At 55.0% G+C, this 25,193-nt stretch overlaps 1 protein-coding gene across 15 annotated transcripts; it reads left to right on the top strand.

Moving 5' to 3' along the window:
* Positions 1–344: 344 nt before the first annotated feature.
* TJAP1 (tight junction associated protein 1) lies at positions 345–24,939 on the top strand. Of its 15 annotated transcripts, XM_066359340.1 has the most exons (14): positions 345–423; positions 884–1,029; positions 1,437–1,504; positions 10,895–11,030; positions 11,814–11,887; positions 17,205–17,303; positions 18,015–18,137; positions 20,042–20,070; positions 20,792–20,953; positions 21,083–21,149; positions 21,383–21,412; positions 22,150–22,257; positions 22,360–22,443; positions 23,186–24,939. In XM_066359340.1, exons 7-14 carry the CDS (start codon positions 18,039–18,041, stop codon positions 24,257–24,259), a joined length of 1,653 nt encoding a protein of 550 aa, XP_066215437.1. In that variant the 5' UTR covers positions 345–423; positions 884–1,029; positions 1,437–1,504; positions 10,895–11,030; positions 11,814–11,887; positions 17,205–17,303; positions 18,015–18,038; the 3' UTR covers positions 24,260–24,939. The 15 variants fall into 15 exon arrangements, with proteins under 15 accessions (XP_066215437.1, XP_066215436.1, XP_066215444.1 ...); XM_066359339.1 differs by lacking the exon at positions 1,437–1,504; XM_066359347.1 differs by lacking the exon at positions 1,437–1,504 and having other exon boundaries at positions 18,012–18,137.
* Positions 24,940–25,193: the final 254 nt, after the last annotated feature.

Below are 25,193 nucleotides of genomic sequence, written 5' to 3'. Positions count from 1 at the left end.
GAGCTGGAAGCATCAACTCCCACATGTGCCTTGACCAGGCAAGCCCAGGGTTTCGAACCGGCGACCTCAGCATTTCCAGGTCGACGCTTTATCCACTGCGCCACCACAGGTCTCCCCTATCCTCTTTTTTAAAAAAATTATTTTTATTTATTTTTGTTTGTCTGTACCAGAATCTTTCCCCATCCTTCCCTCTATTGCCGTACTGCTACACTTCCTTCCTTCTCCAGCCGCCCGGCCTCCAAACCCCGCTCTTAGGATATACCTGTCTTTTCCCTCACAGGGTGCCCAGCCCGAGGCCACGCCCGTTGGCACGCCCTCCGTGACGCAAGACGCCTAGTGCGTGGGGATTCCCGAAGCCGTGGCCACTACCCGGCCTGCCCCGCGACAAGATGGCGGTCTGAAGGCGTCGGGCCGCGGAAGAAAGTTTGTTGTGGGGTTGGAGTAGTGGGACCGGGAGGCTGGAGTTGGGGTGGGGATCGTGGGAACCTTAGCAGGGAGCAGAGGCGTAGGAGGGATTAGCTCGAGAAAAAGAAATGGAAGGGTGAAAGGTTGGGGGCAGATAGAAAAAGGGGTGATTGGTAGGAAAGGAGGGGCCCTAGGATCCAATGGCAGCCCTGGGGGAGGGGTCCAGGGCGGGGGAACCCGAAGTAGGTGTGCAGGCTCACGAATAGGAGAAGCAGGCACACGAATGGGAGAATTTTTTAACCGAGGGTAAAGAAGCCTGGAGCTTGTGGCCGAAGGTCCGACTGTACCAGGCCGGTGGGAGAGGAACGGGGTCTTTCCCGTGGAGGAGCGTAGTGGGGAAGGTGAAAGAGAAACCTGCAGAATGCAGGGCAGGTCGGGTAAGGAAGGAACCAAAGCCAGTCGAATGACCCTCTTCCAGACTTAGATCAGCCTTTCCACATTTCCTGTGGAAGCATCTGCCCCAGTTTCAGCGGAAGACTCAGGGGCCCCAGGGACTGGAAGAATCATAGTGCCTGCTTGGAAGAAGAAGAGGTAGCGACTTGCCCAAGCCCAACCCCAGAGCGGGTAAGGTGGCCTCCGGTGACAGACTGGCATGTTCCCCGGAAGCAGGATGTATGGGCTCCAAATGATGCTGAGAATCATTTAATCTGGGGAGGGCGCTTTTCTATAGTTAGAGGTTGCCCTTTGCCTGTGGTCCCTAAATTAGTGTTCTGCTTAGATTGCACGCTGATTTTTGAGAGTTGGATGTAGATTTGAGCCTTGTTGGCCTTCACCTGTGCAAGCGAACATGGCTGAAGATATTTTAGCATCCATGTCACAAGCAGTTTCCTACATGTTCACTGTATCTTCTTCAGTCTCCCCCATCACATCTTCAGTTTGGCATCCTGCCTGAAGTGGAGATTTGTGGTGACGGACGGTGGGGAGTCATGAGAAAACAAATTTCTGATGATGTTTACTGACTGACTGTTTAGGTACCTGCTGTCACCAACTCCTGAATTCACTCGTGCAACATTTCTGCTGCTTTTGAGCTTTTCTATCGGTAAGAAGGGCTCAATAATATTCTTCGGGATATGGATTTGATGGTAGGTTGGGTCAGAAGAGGAGGAATGGCAGGTTGGGATTAGGGAGAAGAAATCCAGATTAGTTTATGGTAAGAGGTCAAACTGATTGGTGTAACGTTCTGGGATTGTTTATTACATAGCTCTCTCAGACCGCTGATATTTGAGAACTGCTTTACAGTCTGGACAAGTGTGGAAGTTGCCCCTTTTGCTTCTGGTAAACCCAGTTTATTAGCTAAACTAAGCATGGCTTGAGAGATAGTGGACTTGGCGTGGAGAAGAAGAAAGGGGTCTGGAGCCACAGAATGCAGTGAATCTGGTCCTCGCTTGAGGCCCTGTGGTTATGCCCAAGCCAGAGTTGGGAGTAGGCTTCTTACAGAAGCCTGTTGCAGGGCCAGCATCTGCTCCATGACTGGACTGGGAGGTCACATTGATCTAGGACAGTGGTCGGCAAACTCATTAGTCCACAGAGCCAAATATCAACAGTACAATGATAGAAATTTGTTTTGAGAGCCAATTTTTTTTTTTAATTTTTTTTTTTCTTTTTGTATTTTTCTGAAGCTGGAAACGGGGAGAGACAGTCAGACAGACTCCCGCATGCGCCCGACCGGGGATCCACCTGGCACGCCCACCAGGGGTGATGCTCTGCCCACCAGGGGGTGATGCTCTGCCCCTCCGGGGCGTCGCTCTGCCTCAACCAGAGCCACTCTAGCGCCTGGGGCAGAAGCCAAGGAGCCATCCCCAGCGCCCGGGCCATCTTTGCTCCAATGGAGCCTTGGCTGCGGGAGGGGAAGAGAGAGACAGAGAGGAAGGAAGGGGGGGGGGGTGGAGAAGCAAATGGGCGCTTCTCCTATGTGCCCTGGCTGGGAATCAAACCCGGGTCCCCTGCACGCCAGGCCGACGCTCTACCGCTGAGCCAACCAGCCAGGGCCAAGAGAGCCAAATTTTTTAAACTTAAACTATAGGTAGATACATTCCTTATTGAGGTAGCACCCGCACGTGATAGTTTGTGGAAGAGCCACACTCAAGGGGCCAAAGAGCCGCATGTGGCTCACGAGCCACGGTTTGCCGATCACTGATCTAGGACACCTCACTAACCCTCTTCTGCTCCCTGCTGCCCACCCTCTGCCCAGAAAAAGAAATAAGTGACTCCAGACAGACCAACCTAAATCACTGTTACTAGGCCGGCTTCAATATCTTCATGTACCTGAAGCACTGATGCTATTTAGCTTTGACTCCATTAGAAGGTTAGGAACCTTTTCTTTCTTTCTTTTTTTTTTTTTCTTTTTCTGAAGCTGGAAACGGGGAGAGACAGTCAGACAGACTCCCGCATGCACCCGACCAGGATTCACCCGGCACTCCCACCAGGGGCGATGCTCTGCCCACCAGGGGGCGATGCTCTGCTGAGACCAGAGCCACTCTGGCGCCTGGGGCAGAGGCCAAGGAGCCATCCCCAGCGCCCGGGCCATCTTTGCTCCAATGGAGCCTTGGCTGCGGGAGGGGAAGAGAGAGACAGAGAGGAAGGAGGGGTGGGGGTGGAGAAGCAAATGGGCGCTTCTCCTATGTGCCCTGGCCGGGAATCGAACCCGGGTCCCCCGCATGCCAGGCCGATGCTCTACCGCTGAGCCAACTGGCCAGGGCCAGGAACCTTTTCTTTCTGAGGACAATTTATGGATGCCTCCTTGGAAATGGTGATCAGCGAGGACAGTTTGGTAACTGCACATACAGGTTAAGAGCACTGACTCTGGAGCCAGACTGCATAGGTCATATCCTGGCTTTGCCATTTGTGGCTCTGAGACCTTTAGAAATTACTCTAGAGCTCTGTGTGCCTCAGCTTTTTCATCATATTGGTTTGGTAAGAGTACCTATCTCAAGGTTTTTGTGAAGGTTAAGTAAGGTAATACATTAATGCATTTAGAACAGTACATGACCCTCAATATGTATTTGTTGCTATTTATTATGCTAGTCAGATCGCAGCACTAATTTCTGCTTCATAATTGAACCTGGAGTCTCTATAGGGGACCTGTATTGGTTTGGGCTGCTCTCCTGATATTAGAGAGATGAAGTACAGCTTTTTAATCTATTTAAAGTGATGTTAGCCTGACCAGGCGGTGGCACAGTGGATAGAGCATCAGACTGGGATGCGGAGGACCCAGGTTCGAGACCCTGAGCTCGCCAGCTTGAGCGCGGGCTCATCTGGTTTGAGCAAAAGCTCACCAGCTTGGACCCAAGGTCGCTGGCTCGAGCAAGGGGTTACTCGGTCTGCTAAAGGCCCATGGTCAAGGCACATATGAGAAAGCAATCAATGAACAACTAAGGTGTCGCAATGCGCAACGAAAAACTAATGATTGATGCTTCTCATCTCTCCGTTCTTATCTGTCTGTCCCTGTCTATCCCTCTTTCTGACTCTCTCTCTGTCTCTGGGGAAAAAAAAAAGAAAAAAAAAGAAATAAAAATAAAGTGATGTTAAAATGCTACCGATTTCCTGCTGAAGCCTCCAAGCTGTAGACTTATCTTCTTTGCAGTTGAGTGATAATAAGCATTGAGAATATTTTATGTGCCTGGCACGGTTGTGAGTGATTTAAATGTATCAACTGATTTTTTATAACAACCCAATGAAGTAGATACTATACTGTTCACAAAAATTAGGGGATATTTTATAGCTTCATATTCATTTTGAAATTATCCCGTAATTTTTGTGAGCAGTATATTATCCCCATTTTACAGATGAGTAAATAGTGATGCAGAGTGGTTAAGTAATTTGCTTAAGGTCACCGAGTTAGTGAGTGGCAGGTCTGGGGTTTGATCCCAGGCAATAATATGGCTTTGGCAGTTGAACATTGTTTTTGGATTTAGTATGAAGTTAACTTTTAAACATGCCTAGTGGCGATTTGTATCTATTTGTCTGTCTGTCATGATGGTTAGACTGTATACCCATATTGTAGTAAAACATTTTTGGTTATTTAAAAAATGTTTTGGGAGCTGAGCTCTTCATCACAGCTCTCTCTTTACTCTCAGAAATAATAACTTGTGCTGGGGTGACAGAGCCCTCTGCGCATATCAGCCAAATCTGGACTCTCTCTTCGTGATTCAGCGTGGCCTTCGGGAAACCTTGGGCCTGGGATGGGAGGGCAGACTGACATTAGGATCGCTCTGTGCACGGCTTAAAGGAGTGTGTATTAATGCTTATTTCTGACTTTGCTTACTGAAATGGGCAGTTGAAGTAGCCATCGCTTTAAATTTATGGACAATCTGGGTGCATCCTTCTTTTAAAAATAGCAAGTAGCCTGACCTTTGGTGGCGCAGTGGATAAAGCATCGACCTTGTACACCGAGGTCGCCGGTTCAAAACCCTGCACTTGTCTGGTCAAGGCACATATGGGGGTTGATGCTTCCTGCTCCTCCTCCCTTTCTCTCTCTCTCTCTCTCTCTCTCTCTCACTCTCCTCTCTAAAGTGAATAAATAAAAAATGTAAAAAACAAACAAAAAAACCCCACAAAAATAGCAAGTAGCAAACAACACAGGAAAAAAACAAGTACATGGCATTTTAAACAGTCCCCTCCCCCCAGCTTAAGAGGAAAAGGAAAAGCGAATGTGCTTCTGCTGAGGCTTGTGTTGCTGAGAAAGATCCTGGCTCAGGGCTCGGGTCTTTTTTTTTTTTTTTTTCCTTCAGCCAGGTAGGAGGCCTGTGTGCCGCCTTGGGGCGGGGGTGTGCCCACAGTTTGATAGACTGGCTTTCCTTTGCCCTGTATTTAAGACTCACTCTTCCCTCCTCCTGAGTCATGTCCTGTCTATTTAACACACCCTCGGGGCCCAACTTTTTCTTCAGTAAATGACTCTCCACTCAGCGTTCAGTGTAGGCACGCGCCTGGTGTCTAACCAGATTGCAGGGAATTGGGGGTTCAGGAATTAGGGCTTTCCCTGGGAATTCCTACCCAGCCCTGTGATGACTTTTTCTGTTCGTTGTGGCGCACGTGATTTTGAGAGACTGCAGCTGTCAGTCTCTGCTCCCCTCCTCCATTACCTTAGGAGCCACCTATCTCAGGATAGTGTACTTCATCTCATGTTGCAGGCAGCATGCTGAAACGTGTTATCTTCATAGAGGACAGCTTTGTGCTTTGGTAGAAGTCCTCAGACTCTCTGGATTCGGGTCACATTGTAGCAAGTGATTAAAATGTGTAGGCTAAAGTCTGATGGAGTTCTGAGCTGATTCTCCACCTTTACTGTTTTCTTTTAGTTGTCTAAGTCGATTTCTTCTCATAACACCCCTTACTGTTATCTTTGAATCTAGTCCCTTCACATCCTGACCACATTTTATGTGCTAAGAACCGTACCAGGCCTTCGTTTCTTATCCAGGTTCAGCCGCTTAACAGGACTCTGAACCTACTGCATTCTACATAGCTTGTACGCATCTGCATGTGCTGGTCCTGCTGTTGGGAATGCATTCTCCCTCCCTTTCTTTTTTTGTCCTCGCCTCTCAGTTTAAATGTCACTTCCTTTGGGACCTCATCCTCGTTTAGTGCCCTTCCTCTGTGCTTCTATCTTAATACTTATCCTGTGTCGTAATTGCCTGTTTACTTGTGTGACTCTTACAAGACTCTATAAGTGCCCTGAGAAGAGGGACTGTGTCTTACTCATTATTGTGTTTTCCCATTTAGGAGAGTGCAGAGCACATGACAGGTGCTTTATAATACTGCGGTGTATATAGAATGAGTGAGAGGCAACGGGCATTCTCTCTCTACTCCAGTCTGTTTTCTCTGCTGAAATTATTTTCCTATGAAAAACGATGTCTCTCTCCCCTTAGAAATGCCGTGGGTCCCCCTTTTTTAGGATAAAGTCCATGCTCTTTGGCTAGACATGTGGAGGGCTTCTTTATACCCTGGCTCAAACCCAACCCTCTGGCCTGAGTTGCTGCCACTCCACTTCATCTGTCCTGTTCATCATTGCTTCTAAATGTCCTGCTGCCTCTGAACCTGTTGTGGCCATCCATTTGCTTTATTCTCTCGTGCTTGTGCGCTGTCCTCTCTCCGTAAGGCTCACCATGGCTCTGAAACTGCTCGTCCCCTAAGACCCCGCTCCTCTGTCACACCCGTGAGAAGACTTCCCCGCTTCCCTTTCGTCCTCTTGCCCTCCACAGCACTGCGTCTGAATCTCTGCTCTGGCACGCCCCTTGTATGGTGAGTTCTCTGTTTATCTGTCCCTCTCTTTCACTGAGCTGACCCCCTGTAGAGGAAGGACCCTCGCTGATCACAGGGTGGGGGTGGGCGGGTAGGGGAGACTGGGAGGATGGGGTGTGTGGAGAGTTGGGAGAGGTGAGCAGTGAGATAGAGTCTGATTTTGGAGCTAGGCAGATCGGGTTTAAATCCAGACTTTTTCACTTAACAGCTGTGGGACTTGGGGCAAGTTGCTTAACCAGGAGGATCCTTGGTCTTGTACCTTATAAAGTGAAAGTGTATTGGTCATTAGAGATAATAAGTTTACAGCATATAGCGTGGTGCCTGGCATATGGAAGATACTCTGTAAATGAATGAATGAATTCCATTTTGAAAAACACAGTGTATAAGGAAAGGCTTTGTTTTATTCAAGCTAGAATAAGCCTTTTGCTTTCTGCCAGGTAGCCAGGAGCATTTTAGAGGTGGGAGTAAATTTGAGAGTCTCCTTTTTCGTGATGAAGCAATAAAAAAGGTGAGTTTGGGGACACCGTCAGTGAGTAGCCTGTGCGAAATAAGATTGTTGATGCTTCTCTGCATTCTTGTGTTGTAATGACGCCTTTGACAGGTCGTGACAGGCAGCCGACATGGGTGGTGACTTTGGCGGATCCAGGTGGGGGTGGGTCCACGGAGTGTTAAGGCTGTGGATGACTGGGAGGCGTGCTTGAGGGTCCCTGTCTCCTGGTTTCTCTTTTCTCCTGGTGTGTTATGGGTGGAAGAGTGTTGGGGGAAGCTGGTGGAACACATCTAGGCGTTGAGGAATCCTGACCCTTCGGGCCCAGTTTTCTTAGGGCTGCAGTGGTCTTGTACCGCAGAACCAGCTGAACTGAGATACTCCCCAGAAGTGGGGCCGGCAGCTGAGAGAGCTGCTGTTCTCTCTGCCTTTTTATTTTTAGTGTGTTGAGGGGGTAGCCCTAAGGCACCCGTTCCCCACAGACACCAAAAGAAGTTGTTTCCAGAAGTCTAGACCTCTTAATTGTATAGTACCAGGTGGTACTTCAGTATGGGTTTACAGTCAGATGAGGAAGATGTGTCTGACTTCTCGGGAGGGCGGCCTTCTTGTCTGGTTCCTAAGCTCAGCCCCAGCCTCGCACCTCCCCTCTGTGCCCTCAGAGCATTCACCGCACCATACGGCATGCAGCTGTCAACCTGGCTGTCCCCCGCGAGGGTCAGGGTCTTCTGCCTCGGGAGCTTCTTAGGGCCACGGTCTTTTACTGAAGGTTTTTAGGCCCCACAGAGTAGTGCTGAGCTCTCCTGGCTGCTGTGGGACCCCACCCAGTCCTTCCTCAGGGAGACTGAAGCAAACAGGATCTGCCTTTATTAGTTACTTTTTTTTGTTTTGTTTTGAGAGACGCAGGGAGAGAGAGACAGGAACACGGAGCTGCTACTATATGTGCCCTGACCAAGGAATCGAACCGGCCACCTCCGTGCTCCAGGGGGATGCTTCAACCAACTGAGCTATCTGGCCAGGGCTTAATTTTTACTGATTTTTAGAGAGACAGAAAAAGGAAGGGAGAGAGAGGGAGGGGAGAAGGGAAGCATTTGTTGTTCCACTCAGTCGTGCATTCTTTGGTTGCTTCCCATGTGTACTCTGACTGGGGATCGAACCCGCAACCTTGTTGTTTCGTGATGACCGAAACAACCGACAGAGCTAACCGGCCAGAGCCTATTAGCTACTATCTTAAAAGTATCAGCTCTCTGCTCCCAGTGACATTTGGAACCCATAAAGGACACAACAGGCCTGGCATGGCTTTCTGTGGCTCCCCAGAGAATATGGCTCTCCACACGTTACACTGGAACTGGGGACAGGATTCTGCCCCTGTCTGTGGGATCGGGCGAGTCACTTGTCCTCTCTGTCACTCCAGAATGGGAGAACTGCACCTGTTCTGTGGGCCTCATTAGGCTACTGGCTCCAAGGACATTTAATGGAAGAGAGAGCCCTTCCGGGACGGCACAGCCAGTGCAGGTGGGGGCCTCCGTCTGTCTGTCTAGGGCTTGTGTGCATTTATCATAAACATAAGTCCTAAAAATACCAACCACATAGAAACATACAAAATAAAAGGAAACAGACTCTCCTCTTGCCCCTTTCTAAGCCCTTTCCCCAAAGAAAGGGAACTACCTAACAGTTTTCACAATTGTTAACCATTTATCATGTGTCCTTCTAATCATTTTGTGTCCTTCTAGACATTCCTAATAAGGTATTGCTTATAAAATAAATAAAATTCAGTAATACGTACTGTTCTTCTATTTGCTCTGTTCACCTCACAAGTCACCCAGGGTGGAGTAGGCCCTGTTGGAACGTTTGAGGAGCCTGGTTGTAGCTACCCCCCCAGCTTGGGGGTTCCCCTGGGCCTAGCTCCTTGGAGGGATGGAGAGGCTTCACCCCAGGCTGGGCTGCAGTGGTCCCCGGGGGATCTCTGAGGGATTGTTATTCTGAGCTGAAATTGGGCAGCAGGGGTGCCCTTGACTGGGACTCAGAATGGAGGTCAGCGTGATGTGGGCATCAGCGCCTCGTCTCACGCCCGTCTCTCCCCTCAGTCCTCTAGCATCTTAAGGGGGGGAGAGGGAAGTTACCTGATTTTTCCATCTCTGTTTCAGGGCAGAGAGAGTCCCTGGTTTCTGAAACCTTGAATTAACCAGGTCACTTGCTGCTCGACCTTTGGAAAGCAAAATTGATCCAGCTGGTGTTTTTATTTTATTTTATTTTTAATTATTATTTTATTTTTAAGTGAGAGGCGGGGAGGGGTAGAGAAGCAGATGGGTGCTTGTCCTGTGTGCCCTGACTGGGAATCGAACCTGGGCCTTCCACATGCTGGGCCGATAATCTGTCCCTGAGCCAACCGGCCAGGGCCCCAGCTGGTGTTTTTATAATATTATTATAAATTTGTGGATGAGGATTCTGAAGGTAGCCTGTGCGTGGCCATGCTTTCTTATCAGTGCAGGAAAGAGGTCAGAGCCCACAGGAAGAGTTCTTTCTCTTCTAGATGCTTATCGCACCCTCCACGGTCAGGCCTTGGCCTTTGGAGCTCTGGGGCTGTTATCACAGCAATATGGGGAACCCAGCGAGCAGGCAGTTGGAAGCCTATTGGAGGCTTTTCCTGCCTGCCGTAATCATTAACCTAGGCTTGGGAGAAGGGCCAGGCCCGTACTGGGGCCGGAGAGGTCACTGTCTTCCCCTTTCTACCCAAGGCATCTCATCATCTGCAGGGCGATCCAGGCAGAAGGGGGAGTCTCTCCCTGTTTTCTCTGACGTATTGCCTTTCTCTTTTAAGCACAAGCAGGATTTGCTGACACATTTGCTGCAGCTCTCCTATCCTGCTGCCTCGGGCCGCTTCTTGGGGGGCCTCTGGGGCTCCACTGCGTGGCTGCGTGGCTGCGTTTGCCTTGAGATCTGTCAGCCAGTAAATGTCACTTCCCTGGGGTGGGTCTGGAGGCTTCAGGAAAGTGTTTTCTGCTGTTTCCTGGGCTCGCTGGGATGGGACTGCGTGCCTTTCTGGTCGCTGCTCATTCCGAGAGGGTAGACTCGTCGCTATCGGAGTCTGGGGAGCCTGGCGATAGCACAGCCTTGATCCCTGCTCTCTGGGTTCCTCTGGGCCAGCTCCCCGGGAAGGGCCACCCCGTGGCGCTTTGAGAAACTGAACGGTGGCAGTGTGCTGCCCCTTCCCTTGCCTGGCGCGCGCTGGGCCGGCCCCACACTGCCCCATTGTCCTGCACTCTCCAGGCGGCTCTTGTTGCAGCGACAGGTCCTTGGGCCAGTCCTCCCGCAGCCCCTCTCCTCAGGGCCCGTGGGAGCTGGTGGGTACACTCTGCCAGCACAGGCCTGGCATGGGCGGCAGCTGCAGCTGTGGGTGGCTTTGTTCCTACAGCCCAGCTTCCAGGGCTCTGGTGTAGCCTGGCATCAGTGTTCGGGGAGTAGGCCGGATGGGAGCTGCCCCCTGGTAGCAGCGACCTTTCCTCAACAGCTGGCCTCTCTGTCCACCAACCAGAGAGCCTTGTGACGTGGGGTTAGGGGGCAGGACTGACCAGGGGCAGGGGGATGCTGCACCTCCGCCTGGTGCAATCTGTGGGGGCAAGACAGCCCCTGAGGAGCCCTCCCTGTCCGGCGAGTGCAGTGTGCCCTGGGCATCCGCAGCTTGGCATCTCTTCTGTTCTCTCTTTGCAGCTCCGGAGTTGGGAGTTGGGCTGCTCACAAAGCAAGCTGTTGTTTATATGGAGTGCCTGGAGGGTGTCTGCCATGAGTCTGTCGCTAACCGCGCTAACCAGGAGCGCTGTCTGGTTGGGGAGAAGCCACTAACCCTGTGAGTCTGCCCGGGGCCACTAACCTGTCCTGGGGACACCGCGGGCAGTGCCTCTGTCCTCTGTCCCTCCCTGCAGCCTGCCACCCTCCGCCCCCTCGCTCACTTCATGTCCCCTCTGCTCTCTGGTTCCTATAATGGGTTCCCTCCATCTTCCCAGTCTCCTTGCTCTGGCGGGGATGTGCCCCTCCACGGCCACGAGGAGAGGGTCCCCAGGCATGGCCACTACCGTGCCTCCCATTCTTGCTTAAAACAGAATTGGGCCGAGTTTCTGTCCGGCACGCCTTTAGTACTCAGAGTTTGAGAGCATCCTCAGTTGGCATGCTGTTTCTTTTTCATGCCTCATGACTGATGGGAATTTTCTTTTAGACTTAATAGTTTCCTGTTTTTCAAGAGGGGAAGATTGAATGGGGTCCCCATTAGTCTCACCCCAGGATAAGAATTTAGGATTAGCTGCAAGTTTCTCCTTGGGGTTGGGGAGGTTGAGGAAAACCTTAGCCTGGTTATGGAAACTGCTTGAACAGAAGAGTCAAGCCACTTAAACTGAAAGCCAAAGGCCAGAACCAGGTGCCCATCTGACTTGCAGCTGTGGAAGGTGGAGTCTGTCCCCCACCCCCACGGCCTTCCACAGCTAGAGCTTCAGGTGGACTTTAGCCGGGAAGAGGTGGGAAGGGCGCCTGAGCCCAAGGGAGCAGGACCTGCTCTGGATCCCACTGTGGGTCTGAGAGACTGGACTCAGATCGGGAGACATGCAGAAGCTTCCGCCACAGGCCCTTCTCTCTCTAGGCTTGGAGAGGAGAAGGGGGTTCCAGAGATAACGGGAAGGCTGGTTGCCGGGAGCTGCCTGGCGTTCTGCACAGGTAATTCTCCAGACGTCCGCTCTGTGTCTCCAGCCTGTGCGGGCAGTGCAGTGTGGGGTAGGCTGGATCCAGACACTTGAGGCCCACAGGCTCTTAAAGCGGCTGTGTGCCCTGTGGCGTGGAGGGAAGAAGGGGGCTGTCTACTAGCATGGCTGGGGGTGTAAATGCTAGCCGGTCGAGGCTACTCTGATGCTCAGGGACCCTGAGTAAGTTTGTGGCTTGGCTGTGACCAGGAAAGCCAAAGGAGACTGGAGTGGAGGCTTAGTTCAGGGCCACCCGTCACTTTGCTCTTCCAACTTAGGAGAGGATATGGGGACTAATGTCAAGTGCTGGTTGTGATCTTGGGGTTTTTTTGACCCGCCTTTTATGAGGGGAGAGGTTTGGTTGGCTTGGATCATCATCAGTACCTTTCAGCCCCTTTGTTCCTGTGTAGTGTTTGCTTGGATGAGGTCTGGTGATAGACTTGAAGTATTTGCTCAGGTGAGGAGCCAGGTGAGCACTCAAGGTCACTAGCACTAGTTCCGAGTCATCAAGATTGCTCCATGGCAGAATAATTCCCACCCTTTTGCCTTTAAAAGACCTGTCAGTCTGTTCCGCTTAAAGCAGGCAGAAGGCCAGGTCAGGGCCGCAGGCAGCTTGTCCCAAGAGGATGAGGTTGTACTTGCCCAGAGGGGCAGCAGGGCTGGTTTGGGCACAGACTGGCATCTTGCAGCCTAGTCATCGGCCCGGAGCAGAGCCTGCCTAGGCCCCACCCGCGAGTGGCTGGCTGTGTGCCTGCCACGCGCCTGGGATTGCTGAGGGCTTTGCTCACGTAGTTCAGGAACAGCTGCATGCTGGGAACGAGGGGCTGCTGGTGAGCAGGCGGCACCAGGGGTCGGCGTGGTGAAGGCTGAGCCCCAGCAGCTCCTGTGGGGTCCGTGCACTGCAGGAGACCTGTTCTGCTTTTCACTGACAGTCTGATGGGGCGGCGCCCCTGATGAGTCACCTGGCTACGGGGCTGGGCCTTGCAGGGTGGTAATTTGTGTTTCTCCTGGGCCTCCGTTGGAGGCAGAGCCTGGATTTCAGGGGCTTGAGCTCCAGCCAGGCTGGTGGAGTTCAGAGACTCTACATACAGCTGAGGACAGTTAGCGTTTAGCTGAGGACAGTTCCCACAGAAGAGGCGCTAGTTCCTGTGTGATCACAGTCATGTTTTAGCAGTTGGTGAGGGGCTTTAGGAAGGGCCTGTATATATATTTTTTATTATTTATATCTTGCTGGGTTCCAAGAGAATTAAGGCAGTGTACAACACAGCTGGTGTGTTTTGAAGAGGGGCTGGTTTTCCTTTATTTTAAAGCAGTAGTGATCCCTGCTCTCTGTTGACTTTTCTTGGGTGAATTACAGAGTAGAGCTTTAATGATTTTGGTGGTGATGTCTGGGCCCTTGATTGAGAAGGTGGGGTTCATTGATGCCTCAAGTTGGCCCACTTGTTTGATTCAGTGACAGCCATGAGCAAAAAGGCGTAGCATTAGGTTTGGAAATGGTCTGAGCCCAGGCAAACTGCTGGGCTGTAATTTCCTAAGAGAGCATGGTGTTGTGGCGAGCGGGGGTGGCAGTCCATCCTTCTCCGGCAGGGCAGCCGAATCCTGCTTGGAAGCTGGAGGAGGCATGGGGGGAGGCAGAAGTTTGAAAAGCCCAAGAGCCACACCCATTTTGGACTTAATCAGCCTCCCCCTGCTGGCCCAGTGTTGAGGGGTGGCCTCAGTCCTGAGAGGGAAGCTCGATCTCCCTTCCTCGCCTGCACCTTTGCTTTAGCCCTAGGCCTTGGGCAGACCCGCGGAAGGGACGGCTGAAGGAAGTGAGAGGGCTCCTTGGCTCTTGAGCTTGAACCTTTTTGCTGTCGCCTCCTGTGGGACTGGAGCGAGGACAGTGAGAAGAGTCAGGACTCAGAGAGCTTTCTCCTTGTCCTGCCCCATCTCCAGCAGCAGCGATCCCTGACCGCTGGAGGCGCCTGGTCACATACACATACTTCCTGTCCACACAAGGGAGCGAGTGTGAGTTCCACCTTCTGATTAAGGAATGATGGTTGGCAAATGTTTTGTCCTTTGATTAAAGGATACTGCTCAGCCGACTTCTGGCGCACAGTTCCCCTTACGTCTGTCTGTCTGCACTCTCTGCTCAGCTGTTTAGGTTCACAGTGCAGGTTCAATGTGCATGCAGGTCCCCTTTCTAATGAAAGCAGACTTTGTTCTCTGGAGGCAGCTAATCGTGCCCCATGGGCTGTAATCAGGGAGAAGGTATTTAATACAGGGCAGGCGGCAACAGGCGGCCCTGCACGGCCTGGCAGATTGCAACATGGCAATTAGGAAGCTGTCACCCCCGCCCTCCGCCCCAGCCGAGACGGGGCTGGGTCTCTCATCCAAACTGATTTTGAGTAAATCAAGAATGAACATCATGCAGAAGAGGAAAGAGGAGGCGGGTCGTGGGGCTAGGAGGGCTGCTATTCCTTCTCACCCCCCCCCCCACACCCGAGATGGGGGGGTTAGAGCTGCTCAGAGTGTCTCCCTCAGCAGTGCCTGCAGGTCCAGCCCAGGAACCTCAGACCAGACTGGGTCAGCCAGAGGTTTCATCCCAGGCCTCAGCCTTTCTCCCTGAGCACAGCTGTCCTGGTAGTACAAGCCCAGCACGTGGTCTGGTAGCCTGCGTCCTTAGTTATCCGCCGCCAGTTCCTTGAAGCTCGAGTGTTTTAGCAGTGGCATTCTGCCCTGTCAATTTCTAGCCCTTCCAGAGGACCACTTCCTTGGAGGCACTCTGGAGCTGGGCGCTAAGAAGCCGAGAGGCCCCAGAGCCTGTGGCCCGCGGCCCATTCTGAGTGTCCAGCGGCTTCCCTGGAGGCCTCCTCTCCTTGCAGGGTTGGAGCCCCCCTTGGGCTGAAACACTACAAGCCAGCTGGGAGCCTCTGTGTGGAGGAGGTGTGGCCCGCGGAGGCTGCACCTGTAGCTGGGCTGCCCGGAGGGTCCGCTGTGCCTTCCAGCTTACCTCCATCTGCTCCCTGCCCATGGGCCTGCTGGCCCACGGCTGCCTGTTGTGTTCTCCCCTGCACCTGGCGTGGTCCTCGGCCCTGGACCTGTCCTTCCCTGTAGTGTGTCCGGTCAGGGCCAGCAGCCGCCAGGCCCAGTGTGTTCCCGTCCAGTGATGGGATTGCAGGCCCCTGTGGGCTGTTCTGGAGCTCTTCGCAGATCTCAGCATTTGGAGCGAGGGCCACGGCATGCACTGGTGTTGATGGACACAGGGCAGGGAGTGGCACAGACTCTCCCTTGTGGATTTGTGTTGGGGACGCTGCAGGCTTCCTAGTGGCCTCTCTCCCTAGTGGGCATTGCCTTCTGCTTCCCGGTGGGGAGTGGTTTCCCTCCCTGTGACTGACGCGTGTGAAAAGATCAGGCTCTGGTTGGGAGAGAGAACCTTCCATCTGCTCACCATTCACTCCAGAGAGTCCGCATCTGCATTCGCACCCCTTCGGTGCCCCTCACACCCACACTGCCCCCTCAGCAGGCCAGCTCCACTCTCCTTACAGGTAGACATCAGATACCTTAGCCGTCAGTGTCCTCCCTGGCTACCTGCTGCCCACACACATGCCCACACACAGAGGGGCCTGCAGGGGGAGCGGCCGCCCAGCTGACTAGGGAGCAGAGGGGAGCAGGAGCCTGGGTTCTCCAGAGAGAGGGGCGAAGGCAGAGGCCAGCACGGAGCCCCCCTGGGCCACCTGGAATGCTGAATCCTGTGTCTCTGGCTCTACCCACTTTCCAAACTCACACGCACCACCACTTCCACCCGAGTATCAGGACCAGGGCTTTCTGGGTCTCCCCCAGGCCATAAGAGCTCTCCCCTGGGGCCCTCTGAGGGGGTAGCCCCAGGGAACCTGTGGGTGACTTGTTTGCTCCCACCCCCAGGAATGTCCTGTGCTTTCAGGCCCGCCCGGATTCCTGCGCAGGGAGTCAGCCCGACACAGTGAGCCCGACAGAGCACGCTGCTCGTGCCCTGTGGGGACACGTTCTGCCTCACCATCAAAGGGGTGGAGGTTGGCAGCTCGTGCCTGCTGTCACACCCCAGCTCCCCCAGAACCCCAAGCCAGAGACCAGGCTGTGCGGACAGACAAGGAAGGCCACTCCTGCTTCCCCGCCCTCCCTACCCCTTACCGGTCTTCCTACCTCAGGCCCTGCTGGAATGTGACAGGAGTCATGGCCAGGGCATGTCCCAACAGCAGGAGCGCACGCTTGAGCCCGCCAGGCTTCCCTCAGCTCCCAGCTCTGTTTAGGTGGATGGCAGCGGGAAGATTGTTTATGCCCAGAAGGCCACCTGAGGTTGCTGCCTCCACTGGTCCCTGTGGCAGCTGCTGCCCCCTGCTGCCGCCCAGCTCATTGCAGGTGAGGGCAGAGCTCGGAACCCTAGGAGCCTGGATGGGACCACACGGGTCACTCGGTCCAGCCACCACTTGCAGATGCAAAACCGGCTTGTCCAGTGAGGAAGGGCCACACAGAGTCAGAAGCAACACTGAGCTCCCCAGACTTGCGCTTTCTGTACTAGGGTTTCTCAACCTTGCCACCAGCAGCATTGCGTGCTGACAGCTCTTGTCATGGGGGCTGTCCTGTCCATTCCAGGGTGTTTAGCAGCGGCCCTGGCCTCTCTCTACTAGATGCCAGTAGCACCCACTCTTGTTGTGATAACCAGAAACATCTGCAGACATTTGCTAGCTGTCTGGAAGAGGACGAGGGGAGACCACAGTCACCATGTTAGAGAACCATCATTGCTCTAAACTGCTGTCTTTTTAGATTTCTCTCCTGTGTCTCCCCCCACCCCCCATCACAAAGTCTGATCACCACCACGGGACACAGATGCGGTCTTCGGGCTCCTTCTGGAAACATTACTAGGAGCGTTCCAGCATCTTCTTGCATCCCTGCTAGGCTTTATCATGGTACTCCATCCCACAACCCTTGTTCTCCAGATGTCTTGGCTGTTTCCAGGCTCCGAGAGGCCTGGGAGATGAGCAGGACCCATGTGGGGTAGGATAGGGACAGGGCAGGACCAGACCTATTTCAAAAGTGGCCATGTGGGGAAGCCAGAATCGTGAGCACACACGGCAGTGTTCATGGAGAAGGCAGGAGCCCGGTGCTTCCGGTCCTCTCTCGCCTCCACCACTTCCCCCTCAGATCCTCCTGTTTCATGGCTTTCCCATCTGCCTCTCCCTGGGGGGCCTTCCAGGTCCCAGACTAGGCAGGGTGGCCTGTGGCACTGACAGGCGGCTGACACCTGGTTTCCACTTTCTGCCCTTCTCTAGTTTCAGGAGCTGTTGGCTAGAGGAAGTGGAGGGGCTGTGGGATGCGGTGAGCCAAGGGCTGATTCTCCGGACGGCGGAACAGAGCGGGCTGCCGACAGACAGACGGTATGTCGCTGAGGCCTGCGCCCCCCACGTGGCTCTCTTCCTGGGAGGCTTACAGGCGAGGGGCAGGCAGGTGGTCCCTCTCAGCCAAGGGCTGGTGAAAGGAGAGTCGTGGAGGCCACTGAGGCTTGGCCATCATGCCTCTCTCAGGTTCAGAGACCCCCTGGATTTGGTGAATAGCTTCAAACCCTTACTTGCTGGTCAGTTATTTTTTTAAGCTGACATTTATTAACCATTTCCTGAGTGCCAGGTGCTGTTCTCAGGACTTTGCGTAATCTTCGCGAGAACCCTATAAAGTTGGTGTGCTGCCCTCACCCTAACTTAGACCTGAGGAAGCTGATGCAGAGAGAACGGTTTTCCCTAGGACATGCCCACGTGTCAGGAGCCCCGAGGCTTGGAAGCTCAGACTCTGAGCCCACAGAGGAGAGCGGCGGGCTGTCTTCAGACTCCGCCTAGCCCTTGGGCACTGCATTTCTCCTGGCGCCCAGCCCTACACCCGCCTTTCCCGCCCCTTTGTTCCCACTGGACCCATGGCCCCCTCCCTGGGCACTGACACACCAGAACCTAGCCCTCCTGGTGACCCCAGCAATGCCCCAGCCTGCCTGCTGCCTGCCAGGTGGCTCCTCCATAGGTCCCCTTCCGCCATCCTTTCCCTTAGTTCACAGGCCTCTCGCCCTCGTTTCTGAGGCTCCTCCTCCTTGCTTCGCCCAGCAGATTGAGGAACCCTCACCTCCCAGGATGACCAGCGCAGCCCCTGCTAAGAAGCCCTACCGTAAGGCACCGCCCGAGCATCGGGAGCTGCGGCTGGAAGTTCCTGGACCCCAGCTTGAGCAGGAGGTCAGCAAGGCTGGTACCCCCACCCTGGCTGGCAGAGGCAGCCCCTGAGGCTGTGTGTCTGGCTGACTTCTCTGGGAGGGGACTTCTGGCCCCCCCAGTTGGGGTGAAAGTGTAACTGCTGGTGGGGGCAGCATAGGCTCCCGGGGGCCAGCCCTAGCATGTGCCCATGTGGCAGGGTGCCCCAGAGGCTGGGTAGCTCAGCAGCAGTGACCCCACACATGTAGTGTTGTTCTTCCTGCCAGAGGCAGCCCACCAGGCTGAGGGTCCTAACCCGCTGGAGGCCGGGACTCGCGTCCTCCACTAGTGGAGGGGAGCCGTTCAGCCTGCGGCCCCTCTGGAGGCTGCTGGGACATGGTGTTCTAGCCACTTCCACCAGGCCAGCTGTCCCTCACTGTCCTCGGAAGTCTGGCCCTCCCTCCAGCTCTGCTTTGCTGACATTTGTTAACTGCATCAGTTGTGCTCCCTCGTTAAGCTTACTAACGGGAGGAAATGAGTGTGGTGGTTTATTCTGCTCGCTACGGGGTTTCCTCCCTGTGTGCATGGAGCGCAGTCCCAGAACTTGAGAGATTGTCAGCACGTCCTGAGCGCCAGGCGTACCATGTCCACTTTGGTCAGCTTTCAGCAGAGATGCCATGATGTGCCCATTTCAGCTCAGAGAACAGTAAATAAAATGGTCAGATATTGTGCGAGGCGCCACCTACCAGAACAGGTTTTGTAGATGACACTAAGGCTCAGTAAGGTTAGTGTGACCCGTGTGTGGTAGAAAAGGGTCAAACCCAGGTGTCAGTGGCTCCAGAGTCCCTGGTCTGGGCCACCCACCTCATTTTCCTGACCCTGAAGCAGTCCTGGCATTTGAAGCAGTCAGTTCAGTTTGGAGAGGGTACCTTGACATCTCTATCTTGCCGTAGCACGTGCTTGCTCTGCTTTGTGTGTGGCTGAGCCCTGACTCTTGGGCCATGACCAAAGTGTAGGGGGTTCAGGGGGATGGGGTAGGAGGTTTTTGTTGTTTTTTTGTTTGTTTGTTTTTTACAGGGACAGAGAGAGAGTCAGAGAGAGGGATAGACAGGGACAGACAGACAGGAATGGAGAGAGATGAGAAGCATCAATCATCAGTTTTTCACTGTCACACAGTTGTTCATTGATTGCTTTCTCATATGTGCCTTGACCACAGACCTTCAGCAGACGGAGTAACCCCTTGCTCGAGCCAGCGACCTTGGGTCCAAGCTGGTGAGCTTTGCTCAAACCAGATGAGCCTGCGCTTAAGCTGGTGACCTCGGGGTCTCGAACCTGGGTCCTCCACATCCTAGTCCGACGCTCTATCCACTGTGCCACCGCCTGGTCAGGCGGCAGTAGGAGGTTTTTAAAAGCAAGAGAAGACACTGAATTCACTCCTCTCAGTCAGGTTGGGCCAGCAGTTCTTCCCCCATGCCCGTGTTCCCCTCCAGCCCCTGTACTAGCCTGATTCTACTTAAGGGCCAGAATCCTACTGTATCTCAGCCTGAAATCTTGACTTTTCTGGAACATCTCTGCCGTGCCTGCAGGGCTCGTATGATCCCCGTGAACAGCTGAGAGGTTCTCTTTATTACTGGGAGAGGTAGCATGGGTACCAGGACTTATTTGCAACTGGCTGTAGGCTTGAGAGAGGGATTGGAGCTGGTGTGTGTAAGGGTGAGGGTCAGAAGGGGTTCTAGAATCTTCAGTTGGTGTGGGAGAGCTAATCTTGTTTTTTCTGGGCACGACTGGGTTGCCCTCACCTCCACAGGGCACTCACTGCAGCCTACTTCTGCTGTGCGAGTCTCTCTGGGCCTCAGAGTGGCCCTTCCCAGGGCGTTTGGGAGGGGGCCAAGCAGGAGGCCGGTGGTCTAGAGCCTCTGAGCCTCAGGCTTCTGTTTCTTTGTGCCCAGGATTCCCTGACTGATGCAGAGAGGATGAAGTGAGTATCTGCTCCCCAAGAGCCTGCCCTGCCTCCCCTCTGTCCCTCTTAGCTCCAGGCACGGCTGTTGGTAGAGTTGGGCTCCTTGGCTTAGGTAGAGGTACATGTTGGGTTAGGATGGCGTGCTTTCGGGACTCTGGGAGGGGGCTTGATGTGCATATTTCTTCTGGGAGAAGGGGTTTGTTCCATGGGCTCCAAGAGTACCTGGAGTCGAGGAGGAGATGGTGGTAAAGGCCTGCCCTTGCCAGCGAGCCCAGCCCCAGCTCCGGCCCTCCTGTGCCAGCCGCCTTCCCTGGGGCCCTTTCTGTGCACCACGTGAGGAGGATGCTGCAGGAGGGTGATGCTGGGCTGGGTTTCCAGGAGATTAATAATGGAGCAGCCTGATTGTGCTGTGGGGAAACTGGAGCTGGGGGCTCGCTGGCTTGGGCTGTCACTGGAGACAGACCGGGAACTGTACCCCTGCCCAGTTCTGTCTTCTCATTCTCCAGGGTGTGTGTGGGGGGGGCAGACTGCCATCTAATGTCCCCTCTGTCTCCTCCGTCCTCCAACCCAGGCCGTGTTCTCAGGGCCAGCGAGCCTGTGGACTCTGATGCCCCAGACCTGGGCCCGTGTTGCCTGTGTTTATGTCATCCCCACTCCTTTCTCCCTGACCAGCCTGGGGCTCCAGGGCTGGCCCTCCACCTCTGATGCCCCTCTGCCCTTGACCGCCTCACCCTGCCAGGCTGTTGCAGCAGGAGAATGAGGAGCTGCGCCGGCGCCTGGCCGTGGCCACCAGGCGCACCGAGGCCCTGGAGCGCGAGCTGGAAATCGGGCAGGACTGCCTGGAGCTGGAGCTAGGCCAGAGCCGCGAGGAGCTGGACAAGTTTAAGGACAAGTTCCGCAGGTACAGGAATGAGGGCTAGGACACGTGCATCTCCCCGTTCACCAGGGGCCAGCTGGGGGAGGCCTGAGGCTGGACATGGTCTGTGGGATAAGATCGTGACCCAGGGGTCTGCCTTGTATTCCTCTGCAGGCTGCAGAACAGCTACACGGCTTCCCAGAGGACCAACCAGGAGCTGGAGGACAAGCTGCACACACTGGTAATCTGTCCAGGATGGCGGTTTGGCTGGCACTGTGTTCACAGCGCAACAGCGGGCTAGGACTCGCCAAGGATGCGCCCCCGCCCTGGGGCATGGGGAGGGCAGGGGGACAGCGGTGGGAAGGGGACCGCAGTGTGCTGTGCGAGTCAGGACTGTCCTAATGCTCACACTGTTTCTCTTCTCTCCTCGTCTCCCCTCCTGCTGCCGCCGCTGCTGCCGCGCGCTCCTCTCAGGCCTCTCTTAGCCACAGCTGGATTTTTGCAGTTGCGTCTGAGTTTGTGTGTTTTCTCCCTTGCCCTGGCCTCCTCCTCAGCTGAGATCTGGGGTTTCTGGGGCCCTGGTCATTTCCCTCTGCCCACTCCATTCCTCTCCTTATGTGTGGCCCGTTCAGGGGTCAGTGCCTCCTTCCTCGGGGACAGCTGGGAGCCTGCCCTTGGCTGAGGCAGAGGTACTGATTGATGTCATCACTGAACACTCACAGCTTCTCGGCTGTAGTGGCAGCAAGCCCAAGCCATTTGGGGGAGGGGGCTGTAGAACCAGCCTCTGAGTTGAAGATCAGAAGGCTGCTTTGAGCCTGCAGCTCCCGCCCAGGTCAGCTAGCTAGTCTCACAGCTCCCCCAGCTGCTACTGGCTCCTCCCTACTCTTCCTTCCTGGCCTGAGCCTGGAAACTGCTACGTACATAGGCTTCCAGCACCCGGGTTTGCAGTTACCGCCTCTCGGGTACCAACTGCCCTGCCTGGTGTGTCGAGTTCCCTGCGGGGTGGGCAGCGCTGACACTGCCGGGCCCAGCAGCCACAGGCCGTGCTCTGAGAGCCCCTGCCCACAGGCAGCCTGGAGAACAGGAGAGGTGTCTGGTCTCCTTCCGTCTGTCCACCGTCTGTCTCTAGTCGTCTGCCTTGGCTGCTCCGGCACTTGTGGCTTCCTGTGTCTCTGGGCTGGGAGGAGGGCTGGGGGGGAGGCTGGGCACGGGCTGGGTTCATCACGAGTCTTGCGCCTCAGATCAAGAAGGCGGAGATGGACAGGAAGACGCTGGACTGGGAGATTGTAGAGCTGACCAACAAGCTGCTGGACGCCAGGAACACCATCAATAAGCTGGAGGAGCTGAACGTATGTGTGCCTCTGGGGCCTTCCTTGCCTGGGGCTAACTCTGTCCCGGCCCAGCCTGCTCCCTCTGGCCGGGCTGGGCTCTGAACCACGCTGTGTCTGCAGGAGCGGTACCGGCTGGACTGCAACCTGGCTGTGCAGCTCCTCAAGTGCAACAAATCCCACTTCCGCGACCACAAGCTCGCTGACGTGAGTACGGCACCGCCCAGCAGAGCCAGTCCGGCGTCCTAGGACTCCTCTAACGCGTCACACCCCTCTCCGCCCCCTGCCTGTAACGGCCGTCTGCTCTGCCTTCCCCTAGCCTCCGTGTCTCCTCTCAAGCCAGTCAGCTCTGTCACTGGTTGGTGTCCTGTATTCTGTCAAGCACCCATTGCTAGGGCTTGGGGCTGGCCCTGTTGGTATTTTTGAAATGGAGACAGAGAGAGAGAGAAAGACTCAATTTCAGGATCCCACTGTAGGAACGAGGGGGTGGCCAGAGCTATAAGAATAGTGAGAGAGGATTAGGCCCAGCTGACCCCCTTACCCCTAAAGGGCAAACTCTAGGGCGCAGATCCTTAGGCCTGAGGTTGATGGGCCTACAGGAGTGGAGGTATTCCCAAGCCTGCTGGTCAGGACAGATCCTCAAACTCAGATCTGGTTTGGGCAGAAGCTCCTGCTAAGATGGAAAAGATGGAAGTTTAAGAGCAAGTGGGCCTTAGCACCAGTTCTGGATTCAGACCCTGGCAATGCTAATCAAAAGCTTCATTATTTTACCCCTACGGAGCCTCAGTTTATCTGTGAAATGAGGATATACTTGGCGTGCTGTAAGCACAGGAGACAGTTGAGTGCTGAGCACACAGTGGTACTTGTGTGTGGGAGCCATGACTTTTGCCATGAGTCAGCGTCTCTTGGGTTGGGGTCATTCATGTCTCTCTTTTCTTCTTCTCCCCAGCTACCCTGTGAGCTACAGGATATGGTTCAGAAACATCTGCACAGTGGTCAAGAGGCTGCCAGGCCGGGCCCTGCCCCCAGCCTGGCACCAGGGGCTGTGGTACCCACCTCGGTCATTGCCCGGGTGCTGGAAAAGCCAGAGTCTCTACTGCTCAATTCGGCCCAGTCAGGCAGTGCTGGGCGCCCCTTGGCTGAGGATGTCTTTGTGCACGTAGACATGAGTGTTGCCTCCGGGGACCCAGCCAGTCCCCCAGGCCCTGGCAGCCCCGCCCCCCAAGCCAATGGGGAGTGCCACTCTCTGAGCACTGCTGGGGGCTCCCCCGAGGAAGAGCTGCCTCTGCCGGCCTTTGAGAAGCTGAGCCCCTACCCCACCCCGTCCCCACCGCACCCTCTGTATCCCGGCCGGAAGGTAATTGAGTTCTCCGAGGACAAGGTGCGCATCCCCCGCAACAGCCCCCTGCCCAACTGCACGTACGCCACCCGCCAGGCCATTTCCCTGAGCCTGGTGGAGGAGGGCAGCGAGCGGGCCCGCCCCACCCCGGTGCCCAGCTGCCCCGCTTCAGCTCCGGCCTCCCCGCACCGCCAGCCCAGCCCAGCCCCCCTGACCTTCAGCGCCCCCGCCGGCTCTGAGGAGGACCTGCTGGCCAGCTGGCAGCGGGTGTTTGTGGACCGCACGCCACCCCTGGCCGCCGTGGCCCAGCGCACAGCCTTCGGACACGACGCGCTCCCTGAGCTGCAGCGCCACTTCGCTCTTAGCCCCTCTGACGGGGAGGAGGGGGTTCTGGCACCTGGTGAGAGTGGACTTTTGCTGCCAACAGAACCTGGCGCCGGCCTTCCCAGGGAAGAGGAGGAAGAGCTGAACCTGCCCGTCAGCCCTGAGGAAGAACAGCAGAGCCTGCTGCCCAGTGATAGTGACACAGAGAAAGGGCCTGGCACCCCCCACGCGGAGGGCAGGACCTGGGCACTGCCCGGCTCCGGCCGCCCCCAGCGCAGCCCCAAGAGGATGGGGGTGCACCACCTGCACCGCAAGGACAGCCTGACCCAGGCCCAGGAGCAGGGCAACCTGCTCAACTAGGGCCCCTGCTTGCCTTCCTGCTGCTGCTGCACTGGGACCGCGGGGAGACCCGCCCCAGCCCAAGCCACACCGCTCTGTCCCCATGCGGGCGGGGCGGGTCAGGCGGTGGGCCACACCAGGCCTTTCCGCTGCACTGACAGCCCGGCACCAGCTTGCCTCATGGTTTCCCCCTTTTCTTCTTGAAATATTTATTCTCCCAAGGTAACATGCAGCTGGGCTCCAGCCCTTTCCTCAATCGGTCCAGCCCAAATCGGGCAGTTCTGGGGGCTGAGGGGTTCGTCACATCAGTGTTCATCCTCCATCTTCCTTTCACAGCCATGAGGTTTTTGTTTTTGAGGGGGTGTCATTGGGATTAACCTCTAATTTCTGTTTTCTACTAACCTTTCTATTTTTTGCCTGTTTCCCTCTCCCCCCAAATCCTCCACACAAGCTGTTGCCTTCGGGGGGCCTGGCATCGCAGGCCCTCAGGGGTGAGGGGGAGGCCGACTCAGGGCTCTCCTCAGCTGTGTCCTTCCTCCCTCTGGAAGGGAGTAGAGGGTGGGACTCAGAGACCTCAGGCTGGGCTCTAGGTCAGCCCTGGCCCCTCCCAACCTTGGCTTTAGACTGTTACTCCCACCTTTGGGAAATTTTCACATCGATGACTATTTTAAAATTAAATAAAGCTATTTTACTGATATGGACTAATTTGTCTAATAATGACCATTCTCCTCCCCATTGTTGAATAGTCCCAGTCCCTGTGATGTCCTACTCTGCTAGTGATTCTCTGTTGCGGCTCTCTGCCTGGGCACAGAGCATCAGGGAGTGGGAGAGGCTGCGCCTTAAGTCAACTGGATGGAGCCCCTGAGTCTCCCCTTGAGGTAGGGTCCAGTCTAGCCCAGCTCTGGAGGCAAGCTCTTTACCTCAGTTATGTCCTTATAGGGCCTATGTAAGGTGT

This window comes from Saccopteryx leptura, chromosome 1, assembly GCF_036850995.1.
Source record: "Saccopteryx leptura isolate mSacLep1 chromosome 1, mSacLep1_pri_phased_curated, whole genome shotgun sequence".
NCBI lineage: Eukaryota > Metazoa > Chordata > Mammalia > Chiroptera > Emballonuridae > Saccopteryx > Saccopteryx leptura.
The sequence above is the reverse complement of the archived record's forward strand: the minus strand, read 5'-3'. Positions and strand labels throughout refer to the sequence as shown.